Source organism: Mesitornis unicolor, unplaced genomic scaffold (assembly GCF_000695765.1).
Source record: "Mesitornis unicolor isolate BGI_N332 unplaced genomic scaffold, ASM69576v1 scaffold44707, whole genome shotgun sequence".
Lineage (NCBI taxonomy): Eukaryota > Metazoa > Chordata > Aves > Mesitornithiformes > Mesitornithidae > Mesitornis > Mesitornis unicolor.
The window spans coordinates 144741-157742 of NW_010196707.1; the positions used below are offsets into that span (position 1 = coordinate 144741).

General features: G+C 36.1%; 1 protein-coding gene across 1 annotated transcript in view; it reads right to left on the reverse strand.

Moving 5' to 3' along the window:
- NRAP (nebulin-related anchoring protein) overlaps positions 1-12681 on the reverse strand; it is a 52329-nt gene extending 39648 nt beyond the window's left edge. Inside the window, exons 1-10 of the mRNA XM_010188565.1 lie at positions 12610-12681; positions 12249-12343; positions 11458-11545; positions 8641-8745; positions 7996-8100; positions 7250-7357; positions 6285-6389; positions 5580-5687; positions 3931-4035; positions 1223-1330 (exon numbers count right to left, since the gene is read on the reverse strand). Of these exons, the coding sequence (XP_010186867.1) occupies positions 1223-1330; positions 3931-4035; positions 5580-5687; positions 6285-6389; positions 7250-7357; positions 7996-8100; positions 8641-8745; positions 11458-11545; positions 12249-12343; positions 12610-12681 (999 nt within the window). The remainder of the gene's footprint in view (positions 1-1222; positions 1331-3930; positions 4036-5579; positions 5688-6284; positions 6390-7249; positions 7358-7995; positions 8101-8640; positions 8746-11457; positions 11546-12248; positions 12344-12609) is intronic.
- Positions 12682-13002: the final 321 nt, after the last annotated feature.

The following is a 13002-nucleotide window of genomic DNA, read 5'->3' on the forward strand; positions in this document are numbered from 1 at the left end:
TTGTTCATCTTATGGTACTGCTTCAGAAATCAGATTCATTATGTACAAAGCAACAAATTATTTTAGATGTGCTGAAGTGCAAAGTGCTTGGGTTTTTTGTTTTCCAAGTCTGCACACAGTTTCTCAGCCTTTAAAAATATGAAGCAGGTTAATAAGTACTCTTCTGTGCAAATGTTACTGCCACAACCAATCCTTCTCTTTGCGCCACGTATTACAAATTAGTAAGGAAACTACTGACAGTTAACATTTTAAAAACCTATGAAACTGCCATCTTTACCTGGAAAAGTTAAATATTTCATGTTTGAACAGGGGATCACTGAGTTTGTCATCAAAATAGGGATAGGTGACAGATGGTTTCAGGTTTTTTTATGTTTTCTCAGTCATAAGCTCGAGTAACAGAATATGACTGATCCTTTCACTCTAGTTTTCTGCTAGTGTCTAGTCCAGGCTAGTACAAGCTGAAAGACCCAACCATCTGAGGGTGCCCAGAAAACAGACTGAACCCATCAGCTCAGATAGCCCCCCGGGGGACAGGTGTCCACAGTACAAAGGTTGCCACTCACAGGAACCCTTCACAGCAGCCACAGAGTAGTGACTACAAACTGACCCATTTTTTTGGCACTACTAGAAATCGTCTCCTCAAATAGGACTGAGGCTCTTAAATCAATGGACTGCATGCAAGAATCATATATCACCACCTTTTTTTTGCTGATTCTTTAGCCTATCAGCCAAAACTAAAAATCCCCAGCCTAGAAATAAGCTCGGTCTCGTGATATGACAGTGGTTTCTCTATGGTTTCTTTTCCTCCATATGACCTGCCTTGCGCTAGAGGCATGATACATCAAAATATCAAAACCAGTCCAGCTCATTCATCCTCCATTTATTCACTACTGGGAATACCACAGTAGTCCACAGGATGATTAAGGCAGTTGAAGGTTTCATTAATAATACAGGTGCAGATTTGCCAGGAGGGTTAACCTAACAGTAGGGATCCCCATTAGTTGCTACATCCATCTCCTCCCTCATGCAAGTTGGAACTGTGTCCTCTTCTATTAATGGTTATTATTAATCCCCTGAGCCATCCAGTTCCCAGCAATGCAGTGAAATGTCATTGTTGTTTATTTCTCAAGTGTCATTTTAGCATTCTCCTCCCAGGCACTGCTCTGACAAACTGCTGTTTTTAATTGTTTATGAATTGTATTGATTCAGGTTTCATACTTACATCGCTTGCCAATTCATTTGCTTTCTTGGCATTTTGATAAGCTGGAGTGATCATAGCAGGAAAGCTTCCTTTCCCTCTGTGTTCTTCTTCATACTCATCCATATAATCCTGGAGAAAATTCACAGTGTTTAATCATCACAAGCGTGTTGGGTCATGGGTGATTTCACAAAGCCCCACAGTCCCTGTTACTAGGAAAGTTCATTGCATCATTTTACTTTTTTAATGAAAAAGAGAATAATATTACCAACTGTAAGAATAAAATCACCCATTACATTAACTGTGCTGTAAAATTACTTGTGTTGCATTGCAAGAGAAATTTAGGTAGCAATTACCTGTGGTCCAGATAGCATTCAAGTATACAATGATAAATATTCTTCTAATCTCACGTCAGTTCTTACAGAGATGCTATCTGCTAGCCCCTCTCTTTGTCAATATACGTTTCCCTGGAAAACTATAAAAATATCTATGGGTTTAGGCAACCAGGAGATTTGCTTAAACTTTCCAAGTTTAGCATAGGTTCAGCATTTTTCTGTGACTTGACAAAAGTCTCTTTGTCTCCCAATGGCCATTTCTCACATCATAACTGACCAAAAATAGTATTTCCCTAGTGCAGTGATATATTTTGAAGATGAATTTTTTAATGAAACAGAAATATCTAGATATTAAAGTGGTAAACTCCTTAGGGAACAAAATCACAAAATTACATTTGCTTGCTTTAAAAAAAAAGTTGTTGTAGAATTAATACTCTTAAATCTGTCTATAGATAGGTTTATGTGTAAATATTTGACAATTTGAAAAGACTTCATAATTTAATAACAAAATACTGGAGCTTTATGGCAAGATCTAGGGATAAGATGGTAAGTAAACAAACAAGTAAGATTTTGTGTAATGTGTCTTCTCTGTAATATTTTGTAAATCCTCTGTAGTAAAGAGCCAGTTTAAGTGAAAAAAAGAATGTGTAGCAGGTCAAGAATGTCATGGAGAGCACACATAGAAAGAACTATAAATATTTGGAGTATCTCTCTTGTGTCTACTCAATCTATTGTAGGTCATTTTGTGCACCATCAATGTCACATGATAAGATAGGTCATAACATAAGTTTGTGAACAATATAATGTAATTATATTGCATCCAAAATATTCTATCAGCAGGCGTAGAAAATAAAAAATATCCTTGACTGAACAGCTGAGTTAGTTTTCTAAAATGCCATTCACGAGTCTGAACTCTTCAGACTAACTTGCCCTTTTCTTTTTCTTCAAACTTTCTCAAATACATTTTTATATAATTTCTAATATTGCTCATATTACAAAGCCATATTTTTAAAGTTCCAGATAACTAATTTTATCCACTTCTAAGATTTTTAATAATTACTAAACAGGTGCCACCACAGAGGAATTTTACAGTAAGATTCCTTAAATTGTCTCACGTTATATATGTATATGTCTGTACAATGTACCCTCATGATCTCAACAGAAATCTAATCCCTTTACCCATGTAAGCCATGCTTCACTCAAAAAGATCCATTAATTTCAGTGGCTCTATTTTATGTGAATAAAAATATCAGAATCCAATCTATGAAGATTAAAACTCAAATTAAATTTGAAGTCTGTGACTGAAGTTTCAAAGATATTTTCAAAGGAAAAAATCTTAAATTAATTCTAAAGATAGCAGCATTCTAACGCTTGAAAATGCAATTAGCGCTTTTTCAAATTCATTTTATTTGTTTATTCTTGTTAAAACTTGTAGTAGTTCAAAAGACAGAAACTAATTGAAGGCTTCAATGCTACATATTCTAAACTCATGTTTCAAGGATGGTTTGCTTTTCACACATTACATGTAGGTTTGGTCAGAAGAAGCAAAGAAACATAAAATTTCCAAATATCTTAGGACATTATATTCCCTGTTCCTTCATTTTTTCAAATAATATGGGTCTCATGAGGAGCTAGGATTAAAAACCTAAGACTAACCATGCAGTTTTGTTTATACAAAACCACTATTCAATTCCTTTCAAATCCCCTTCAGTTGCATTCAGTTCTATTTAGCTGACTTAATTGGAATAGAACTTTGGATGCATTCCCTTAAAAATGAAATAAAAGCAAAACAAACGCCACACACCAAAACAGAACTCAAGGCTATTTGGCTCCACAGATGCAGAACTACAACTTGTCGAGCTTACAATATCATTTTTGTAGAACAGCTGAAATCTAAGAGACTGTGTATGATCTTCAGCACCACTTGCACATGTTTAGAGCTGCAAAGCTAAGATTTCTAAAAATACTGCCAGGGAAAAGATGCTTAACTGTCTACTAACTTTCTCCCATTTCACATTTTTTATTCTAACTGAATGTACATATTTTTCCACAACATTTCAGTGTGATACATAACAACACCACAACAGAAATATACAGTGCATACATGTACACAGATAAAATTTGCCAAAGTAAGGCTTACCTTTTGGAATGACCCTACCATAAGGATGATGCAGCGACAGTGCACACACCTTGTAGTCTCATCTTGTCAGTGTCAAAGCCGAATACATTGCAAATTCAGAGCATGGTGCTGTTACACACCATCTTTTTCTTTGAGACCTTGCTTTCTCATACAGGAAAGCAAAGTGAAAATAGGTCTCACTGCAGTTTCTAAAGTCTAGAGCAAACAGCCATAGTAATGATCACCATCAGCATGAGTACCTCTCGGATGTTGCATACCTGGCCATATTGATCTAAATTTTCTCTTGCAAAAGTAACATCTGTTCGAGCTGTATGGCTGGCTTTTCCCTTGATCTCTTTTTCATATCTTTGATGATACTTTACCTAACAGGAAAAAAGGAAAAGGAAAATAATCATTCAGATTAATTTAGTTTGGTACACAGATGCTGCATAATAAATAATAATCAGCAACACAAACATATTGACAAAGGATTGTCAAAATTCCCATTGCCACCAATCTAATGAAGTCAAATATGCCTCTTAAAGATATAAAACTAAAAATAGTGGTGTACTTTTTAATAATGCACTAGGAACATGGGACTTGCCATTTCAACCCAAACAGTTAGTTCAGCGTGTTCGGTACCCCCTGCTTGTCAGTGGGTAATCCCTGATGCTCCAGCAGGTTAAAAAAATAGAACTGATTGTAATGTAAATTCATGGTTACCACTCAGCACTATTTACCACAAGGCCATCTGAATGCCATTAATAAATGGGCTCGTTCCTGAAAGATGCTGATCTCCTCAGTGATCAAGGGAATTTTAGGCAATCAACTTTCAAGTTTAGACCAAGATTTGCACTACCTTTGCTGAAGTAAAAAATAATGCCTTATAACCCGATACTGCCCTTTAATCACCATGTGTGTTTGCTGACACAAATGAAGGGTTTTCCACAGATCAAAGGCAAACAAAAAAACATTTAAACATTTTAGAGTCAGTTGCTTTTGCCTTCAAAATTACAGCTCTCTTATTTTCCTCAATGACTCTTAATAATGTTTTAAATTCAGTTCCATTGAGTTAGCACAATATGTTATCTTCTCCAACAAAAAGAGCTTTCCTTTCAGTCTCCAATGACAAAACACAGTTAACTGTACACTTTGAAGAAATACTGATGTCTTGTTACAATGCTTTTTAAAGAATATAGGGAAGTTGTGGTTTTGTTATGCTTGGAGAGGAAAAGAAAGTCAATAAAGATCAGTACATCAACGACTTCAAGAAAAAAAAAGAACATTAAGGAGAGTAAAATGAGTGGAATAGAAAGCTATATTTTATAAATCTATACCTATGTCAAATGTATGCATTTGTGTGTGTATACTTTATATATATATAAATTGCTATTCAAGAATCTAGTTTCTTGCATTTACAAAAGCCTCATCCTGCAATAGCACAAAAGAAGGAATAGGAGAATGAACTGTAAGGACCCACTGGGAGCATGGAAAGTAATGGCAAAGCAGAGCTCTGCAAACACAACCCTCCCCTGATACAAAGTCACCCAGAAATACTGTGGCTGCGTAAATCAGAACTGCACTTCAGCCCCTCTAACTCAAACTGGGTTGGGTAGAATGAAAACAAAGACCTCCAGCTAACTCCTTATTGTCTTCCTTCTCAGTTGTCTGCAACAGGAGGCTGGGAAAAAGAGACATTTTTGCCCACAAAAATCCAAATTTGATTCACAAATAAAATGCCTCTTTGTCCATAAAACTCAACTTTGTCCTTGCATAAGACAATCACTTGAAAGTCTGTGTATGAAGTGCACTGCTAGCATAACTCCAGAATGCTCACGGAATTTCTGCCAGTAAACATTTTAATTCAAAATTGGTGTGAGTATTTATCTTTTCCTTCCAAAAAAGAGACTTTGCTTTGGACACTTACATCACTGGCTAATTCATTTGCTCTCTTGGCTATTTGATAAGCTGGAGTGATCATAGCAGGAAAGCTGCCTTTCCCTTTCCGTTCTTCAAAGTCTTCGGTGTATTTCAACTGCAAAAATCCAAGACAGTTCAGGAGCATTTAGGTCAAATATATCTTGATTGCACACATAATCAATTCTTAAACTTGCAAAGTCAGGCATTCGATGGCTGTCATCTGCTAAAAGGAAGATGAACCATGAAGTCTTAATCTTTACAATGTAGTCTTTAACTACATGATCGTGTACCTTCTGCAGGACCTCTGTGTCTCATTCAGGATATAGGATGAATCACAGCTGTTTAAAGAAGATACTAAAGTTGTCTGAAAGATGTCTGCTCTATTTATGTTACAGTCAAGCAGCTTCCTTCTTTACTTTGAATGGCACCCAGCTGCTGGGTATAGCACAAACTAGTTCTCTGCCTTCAGTTTTGACAGTCAGCTCATTCCTGAAATGGCCTAGAACTGAATATGGCCTTTATAGTTGGAAGTATTGAATACTTAATAGTAAAGCGTGTCAAGAATATTCTAAGGTAATACACATTTCAAGAGTCTGCCTTGCAAATATTAATTTTTTACTTTTATTTATGTTCATATTTTTACCTGATTTATAAATGTCTTAAAAGCCACTAGCAGAGTCAAAAACAGGTCAACCTATTTTGTTTCACTTACATCACTTGCAAGCTGTCCTCCAACCTTTGCATGAAGTATATCTGGAGTGTCTACAACAGATGTGAACTTTGAAACTCTCTCTTCATGTCCTCGCTTATATTCCACCTAAGGGAGAAAACATTTAAATTTCATATTACAAACAATGAGCAGCAAGCATATATTTTCTCTCAGAAGTCTTCAGGAGAAAATGAACACCAGGAAACACAGCACTCCTCATTGTACAGTCAAGCTATCAGTGTCTTTAACGCCCAATTTCCTTAAAGTGAATGCCAGATGCAGACAGAAATGGATCCAAATTATCAAATTTTCAAATTATACTAGATTTATGTGAGCCATACATTTGATCAAAGTATTATGAGAATAGTCATCAATGGCCCAAAACACTAGCATCAAACCGCAATGACAATGCAGACAGTGTTTGCAGAAAAAAATGCAATACTTTAAAATAATTTACACAGGATCTATTTTTACTTGATCTTTTTCAGTTGAATCATTATTTTTCTAAATAAGCAATTTTCTGTGCATATATTTAAAGTAGTTTGTATATTAATTAAATTAAATATTACAGTATTTTTATTTGATATTACAGTATTTAAATCATAAAAAACCAAAAAATGTCAGATGTAGATAAATACATTAATAAAGCTATAAATTGAAAATAAAGGTAATAAATTAAATAAACATTTTAGAGTGATTCATAATCTTTTTCAGGTTGTGATAAATTACAGCAAAAGTTGCTATATCTTTCAGGAAATAACTATATTGCCATTTATCACATATGATTGTCTTCCCAAGCCAAGTAGTTTGTTAATCCTGTATCCTGAATCATGGTAAAGTCTTCTCGCTTTTTAGAATTAACAGTACAACGAATATTCATCATAGAACCTACTGTCTAAAGTGAATGGCCTAAGCCCAGATACTTCAAATTCATAAGTCTAACACATAATTAAAAAAATGCAACTTACATTACTGCTTAGTTGGGTGGCTCTCTTAGCAACCTGATAACCTGGAGTGATCATGGCGGGAAAGCTGCCTTTGCCTCTCTGTGGCTCATATTCTTCTGTATATTGAAACTAGAAAAGGAACATTGTTTTGTTGTTACAGAAGAACTCACTGTAGTTTAATGTGATTCCTCTTTTAATGCCTGCTTACCTGAAGGTATATATAACATTATTTCAAAGTAAATGAAGAACTTTTAAGTTTGTTAGGTAAAAACATTTCCTACATAAAACAGAGAACATTTCCCATTCATATCAATTATCCAATGTTGATTGGCTATGCTGACTGAGTCATTAACCCATTGTACAGGCAATCAGTCATAACTCAGAACTGATTCTCATCAGTCATGGAAATCCAGCCAACAAAAGGTCTACTCTATTGAAAACAAGATGAGGTTTTGATAATGAGTTCTGCTTTACTGAGGGAAACATCTGCCTGCTAGATCAGGATATGATCAAGGTCACCTCAAATATCATTGGTCAGTAGTTGAAATGCTTCTGAATTACATAAACATATAAAAGTATGATTTCCAGGATGAGCAATAGCATTGTTACCTGACTTTAGTCACTTCCCTGGTTAAATACTGTTATTGATGCAAGTAAACACGTCAGTCTCTTCTTTGGTAACATCTTATCAAAGATTGACTTTGATGCACTAGTAAGTCTTCAGCATATGATAGCCCATGAAAAAATTCCAAATATCAACCACTTACATCACTTATTGTCTTCTGTGCCTGTGTTATCCTGACCATCTCAGGATTTGGGATGGTTCCCGAGTACCATGATTTTCCCTCCTCACAGGCAGCATAGTAAGCATTCTACAAAACAAAAATTAGATACCTAACAATCTTCTCCTGTGTTTTAATACACAAACAGCTGATCTGACAGAAGAAAGGAAACACACACAAAGTTATGGAAGCAAAATTTCCTCTCTGCACACGTACAGCACAAGGCTTACACTCTGCATACTTTCAGAGTACCAGGGCAGAGCTTGTATAACAAGAACTGACATCAAGATGTCAGGATCTAGGATTCTGGAGTAAGACTCACATAATTCCTCCTGGGAATCAGACCACTTTTTGTGAAGCTTCTGTGTCAGTTGAAAGAAGACAGATTGAGTATGGCTGTCCATGCAGAAGTATAAACAGCTGACTGTATAGATACACTATTACTTTCTCATCTTCTGATTTTTGCACTCTATGATCAAGCTATGCTGTCTTGAAAAGTTTAGCCAAATGAAACGCAATGGCTTTTTTAGCATTGAAATGCTGAGTAAAATCCTAGTAATCAGGACTACCAAGGCCAATCCTAGGTCTTCTGCAGGTTAGTGCCTTGGAGACTTGAGGGGTAGTTCTTACCTGTGTGGCCAGTTGTTGGGCTTTATAGGCAGCTTCAATTTCTCTGGATCTTACATCCCATTGAAAGACTGATTTGAATTGCTCACCCTCTTCTCTATATTTTATCTAAAAAAGAAATAAATTGACTTGATATTAGTAGTTTGTTAGTACAGACTAGCACACACCCCCCCCCTTAGGAGAACAAGAAGGGAGACAAACAAGGTGAATACAGTCTCTTAGCCCACAGTGATATGGAGTCTGCACGAACTGCACCAACCAGAAGAGATGAATGCAAAACAACAAAACCAGTGCAATTCCCACCATAACAAATCCGCTTCAGTGCCTGCTAGTTTTGGCTGCACCCTAAACCATTTTAAAGGAAGGCTACTTTCAAAAACATCTCTGGTCCTACTAGGCCATTCTTCTTGTCTATCACATGCTGGCATCATCAGACAGGCAGCCATGGGGCACATTAGATCAGGGAATTGGTACGTAGGATTTCGTTGTGTTAACTTTCAGCTGTGTCAGCTCCTTCATCTGCACCACTGCAAAAATCAACAACACTAACACAAGAGGAACAATGTGACTGTACAGAACTAATTCTCTGGGTGGCAGCATCCTTGACCATTTTGACTAGTCTTGACCAAGACCCACTCTTGGCAAACAAGTGTTCATGGAAGATTACATTTAGCCCTAAGGTGAAAATTCTACCCTCTAATCCACACCCCGTTTCTACATAAGATTTCCACTGTTACTGGAACTGCACATCTGTAAAGGATCACCACATTAGACCTGAAATCTGGAATGAGGTTCTGAAAGAATAATTCGGTCTTTAGGTAATACTTTTGCAGGAAATAATCCATGAGGATTGAAACCCTGAGAAATTTTAAGCAGAACATACCAATGCAGCATCAGATGAAAGAACTATTACCTGGTGGGTAATATTCTACTATCCTATTTCCCCTGCACAGTGTCCACAAAGTATCGTGACTGTGTAAATGTAAATGACTACTATATTTAGTCCTGGGTCATTATTTTCCTACTGTTACTTTTATCATGACAGCATACTGAAATCCAACCGAAATCACAGCTCTGTTATACGACTCATTCTACAGACACAAAGAATAACAGTCCCTGTCCTGAAGAGTGCAAAATCTAAACTGACTGGACAGAAAAAGCACTGAGCATATGTACCATTATTCCCATTTTATAAATTAAGTACAGTGTTACAGAGAGATGAATGATTTGTCTGCTCACATAGAAATTCTGTGTAGAGGGAGTGAGCTGAATTTTTATCTCTGCATTTGAGTCGGTGTCTCATCATAAGACTTACGTGAGAACATCATGTTAGGACTGAAGAAACATGTTACATTTTCTGCATAAGAAATAATCTTACCTAAAAGAACCCCAACAAACTACAGTAGCAATTGAAGCCTTTTGCCAAGTTAGTATTATTTTATACATTTACCAATGAAAAAGTTATTCTGCACTCACAATTTCTACAGAAGTACTCCCTTTAAGTAAATACTGCAGAATCAGCTTCTTTACTACCCTTAGCAATTTTCTCTCTGGAGCAGAACCTCATTATGTGATTGAAAAGGACAGAAGGTGCTTTAGGTGTAAAAAACAAGGGAAAGTGATCTTTGAGCTATAATTTGTCTGGCGTGTATATTCACATGCACTGGAAGTATCAGTGTCTCATGTCACTGACTGAAAACAGAAATAGAACTTGCAGTAATCCCAAACTCATTCCTGACCGGATCTGTCACACACAGTTTAAAGTAAGTGTAATAGCCACTACTGAAATAGTTACTGCATATGATATTGCAAAAACTGATGCATAATACTGTACAAGAATGATAAAAGATACAGTGTCTGATAAGGCTACTAATGTACATCAACTTTGTACAGCTAACCCAGAATATCAGAATGTACTTAATACACTATAATCTGAGAAATACAACTTCCTTCTTTTCTTTTAGTGATGGCTAATCACACTGAAACACTATGGTTTACTTACTTAGTCATGCTAGTGAATAGCACTAGTTTAGAGTGACAAAAGACATGACGTTCAAGAAAACGGTATTACACATGGAAGTGAGATAGCTATCGGCTATTAGCTATTTCTGTGCTTCTCGTTTCATGAAATTATTAGAAATGCGAGTCTGAAACAAATGTATCTGAAAGAAAACAATGCAAGACCGAAAAGAATTGTATTTGCAAAGAAAGAAGACTTTGAGCACCCCTAGAGGTTTGCCGGGGCACAGCAGCCTTTCAGAGGACAGATGCAGTTAAAAGCGCATGGAAAGCTACTCCATCCTGAACCCTTTAGCAAAACATTTTCAGCAAAACTATGTAAAGTTCCCCACACTTTGTGTTTTCTGACAAAAGGGAAATATCATCTCAGGTTTTTCAGAAATATTTGACAAAGTATTTATAAGAACTTTTGCCTCCACCCTACTGAGACAGGTCAGCCTCGTTTCAAATGGCTGTGTAAGCCCCCGTGATTGAGTTACTAAGTCTACATAGCTCTGAGCAGTTTATGCAAACAACACTTCCATGTAGATTATCAGATATGGCAGGTGAGAAACTGCTATCCATTTTTCTTTCTGAAAGTAGAAGCAAACTCAGATCTAACCTTTCTTTCTTATGAGTGAATGCTTTTCAAAAATTACGATTCAAACCCAGGCTCAGATCTTACTGCTTTATAAGAACACATGAGGGTAAGTAAAGAATATTTATCTACATTTTGTAAAGAATACATTTCTAAAACAAGACATGAATATGATATCAAAATGTAAAACAAAGCTTAATACATTTGGCCCTCAAGCTTCTTACCTCACTTACCACTTCCGACAGCTTTTTTGCATTTATATTTATTGGTGTTTCAAATACGCTCGTGAATGCATTGTTTTTTGGATTATGCCTAAAAAAGGAAAGTGTAAAAGGATATTAGGAATGTGCCAGACAGCCCACCAGAAAGGTTCTCTTTGAGTGCTCAAAAACACAGTATCAGCCTCCACTTCTCTATACATAACTTTTCCCCCACTCACTCACAGATCTCAGATTACATTCAAGTTATTATTGTATGGAGTAGGTGCCTAGAGCAAAATTAATTTTAATGATCGTCATATCAATGCTGTGTTTCTAATAACAAAAGAGAATAATAGAATAAAAAACAACTGTCATCTCTCCTTTTTCTGCTGACAAATTTGACAGGAATTGATCTTTATAAAATAAAAACTTCCTAGAACAAACCAACTCCAAAATCTGCATTTTATACACTATCCTGATGATTAGCTCAACCTTGTTAACTCTTAACTGTTGATTTGGAAAGCACTGGATTTTATGGTTGGGTTTATTTTCTTCCCACAGTACTGAAATGGAACTTAATTTGGTATTTTTAACACACTGGACAAATGAGGAAGCTTTATATACAGCAACAAAAATTTACCATCATTTGTCATTCATGCAAATCCAAAGATACGCATGAAGGCACTAACAACACATAATTCCACATCACACATGGGACCAGGCTGAGTTCAAATGGTGATCTTCCATTACATTCAAATGACTTGGCATTTTAAATCTTTGCTTAAAAAAAAAGAAAGAAAAAGAAACCCACTTACGCTTGACAGTAAGGCTTTTTCTCATGACTCACAAAGTTGTTTACTGTTAACATCATCTTGCATATCTCGCAGTGAAAACAGGCTTTATGCCATGTCTGGAAATATCACAAAACAGAAGCCAAACAAACATAATTTGTATTTCATTATTATTCTGTTGAGTTTTAAATCTCAGTATCGATCCTCAACATTCATTTCATGAATTTGAAGAATTCTTCTTCAAATATATGCCTATTACCAACTCATTTCAGTTCTGAACCCAGTTATGAGTAAAGAGCTTTTGGAATCAAGAGATTTGCACTGTGTTAAAAGTGCCAATCTATACATTTATTATAGTCCAAAATAATGAAGAAAGAGAACTGACCTGATCTATACAGTTAATCTTCTCAGCAGGGTAAACCCCATAGCCACATCTAGCACACGGCTGCACATTCATCTTGAAATCCACAGAGTAAAAAATATATAGGTTTATACAAAAGGTTCAAAGAGTATAAAAGTGACTTTTTGGCCTGTGCAAAGCGCACTCTAGACACTCCAGTCAAGGCCTTTTGCTGTGGTCAATGGCTCCCATTAAAGTGCTGAATTGAAGTCTGTTGCTCCGTTTTCTGACCTTCTGTTTCAAAGTCAGCTGCAGGCTATCTTTTAAAGCTGCCAGTTAGTAAGAGTGGTTATTTTGGCAACTGTGTCAGTGCGTAAGAGAGGGTAGCAATATCTTTCTCTAAATAGAAGAATGAACTCACAGAAACGAATCATGTCC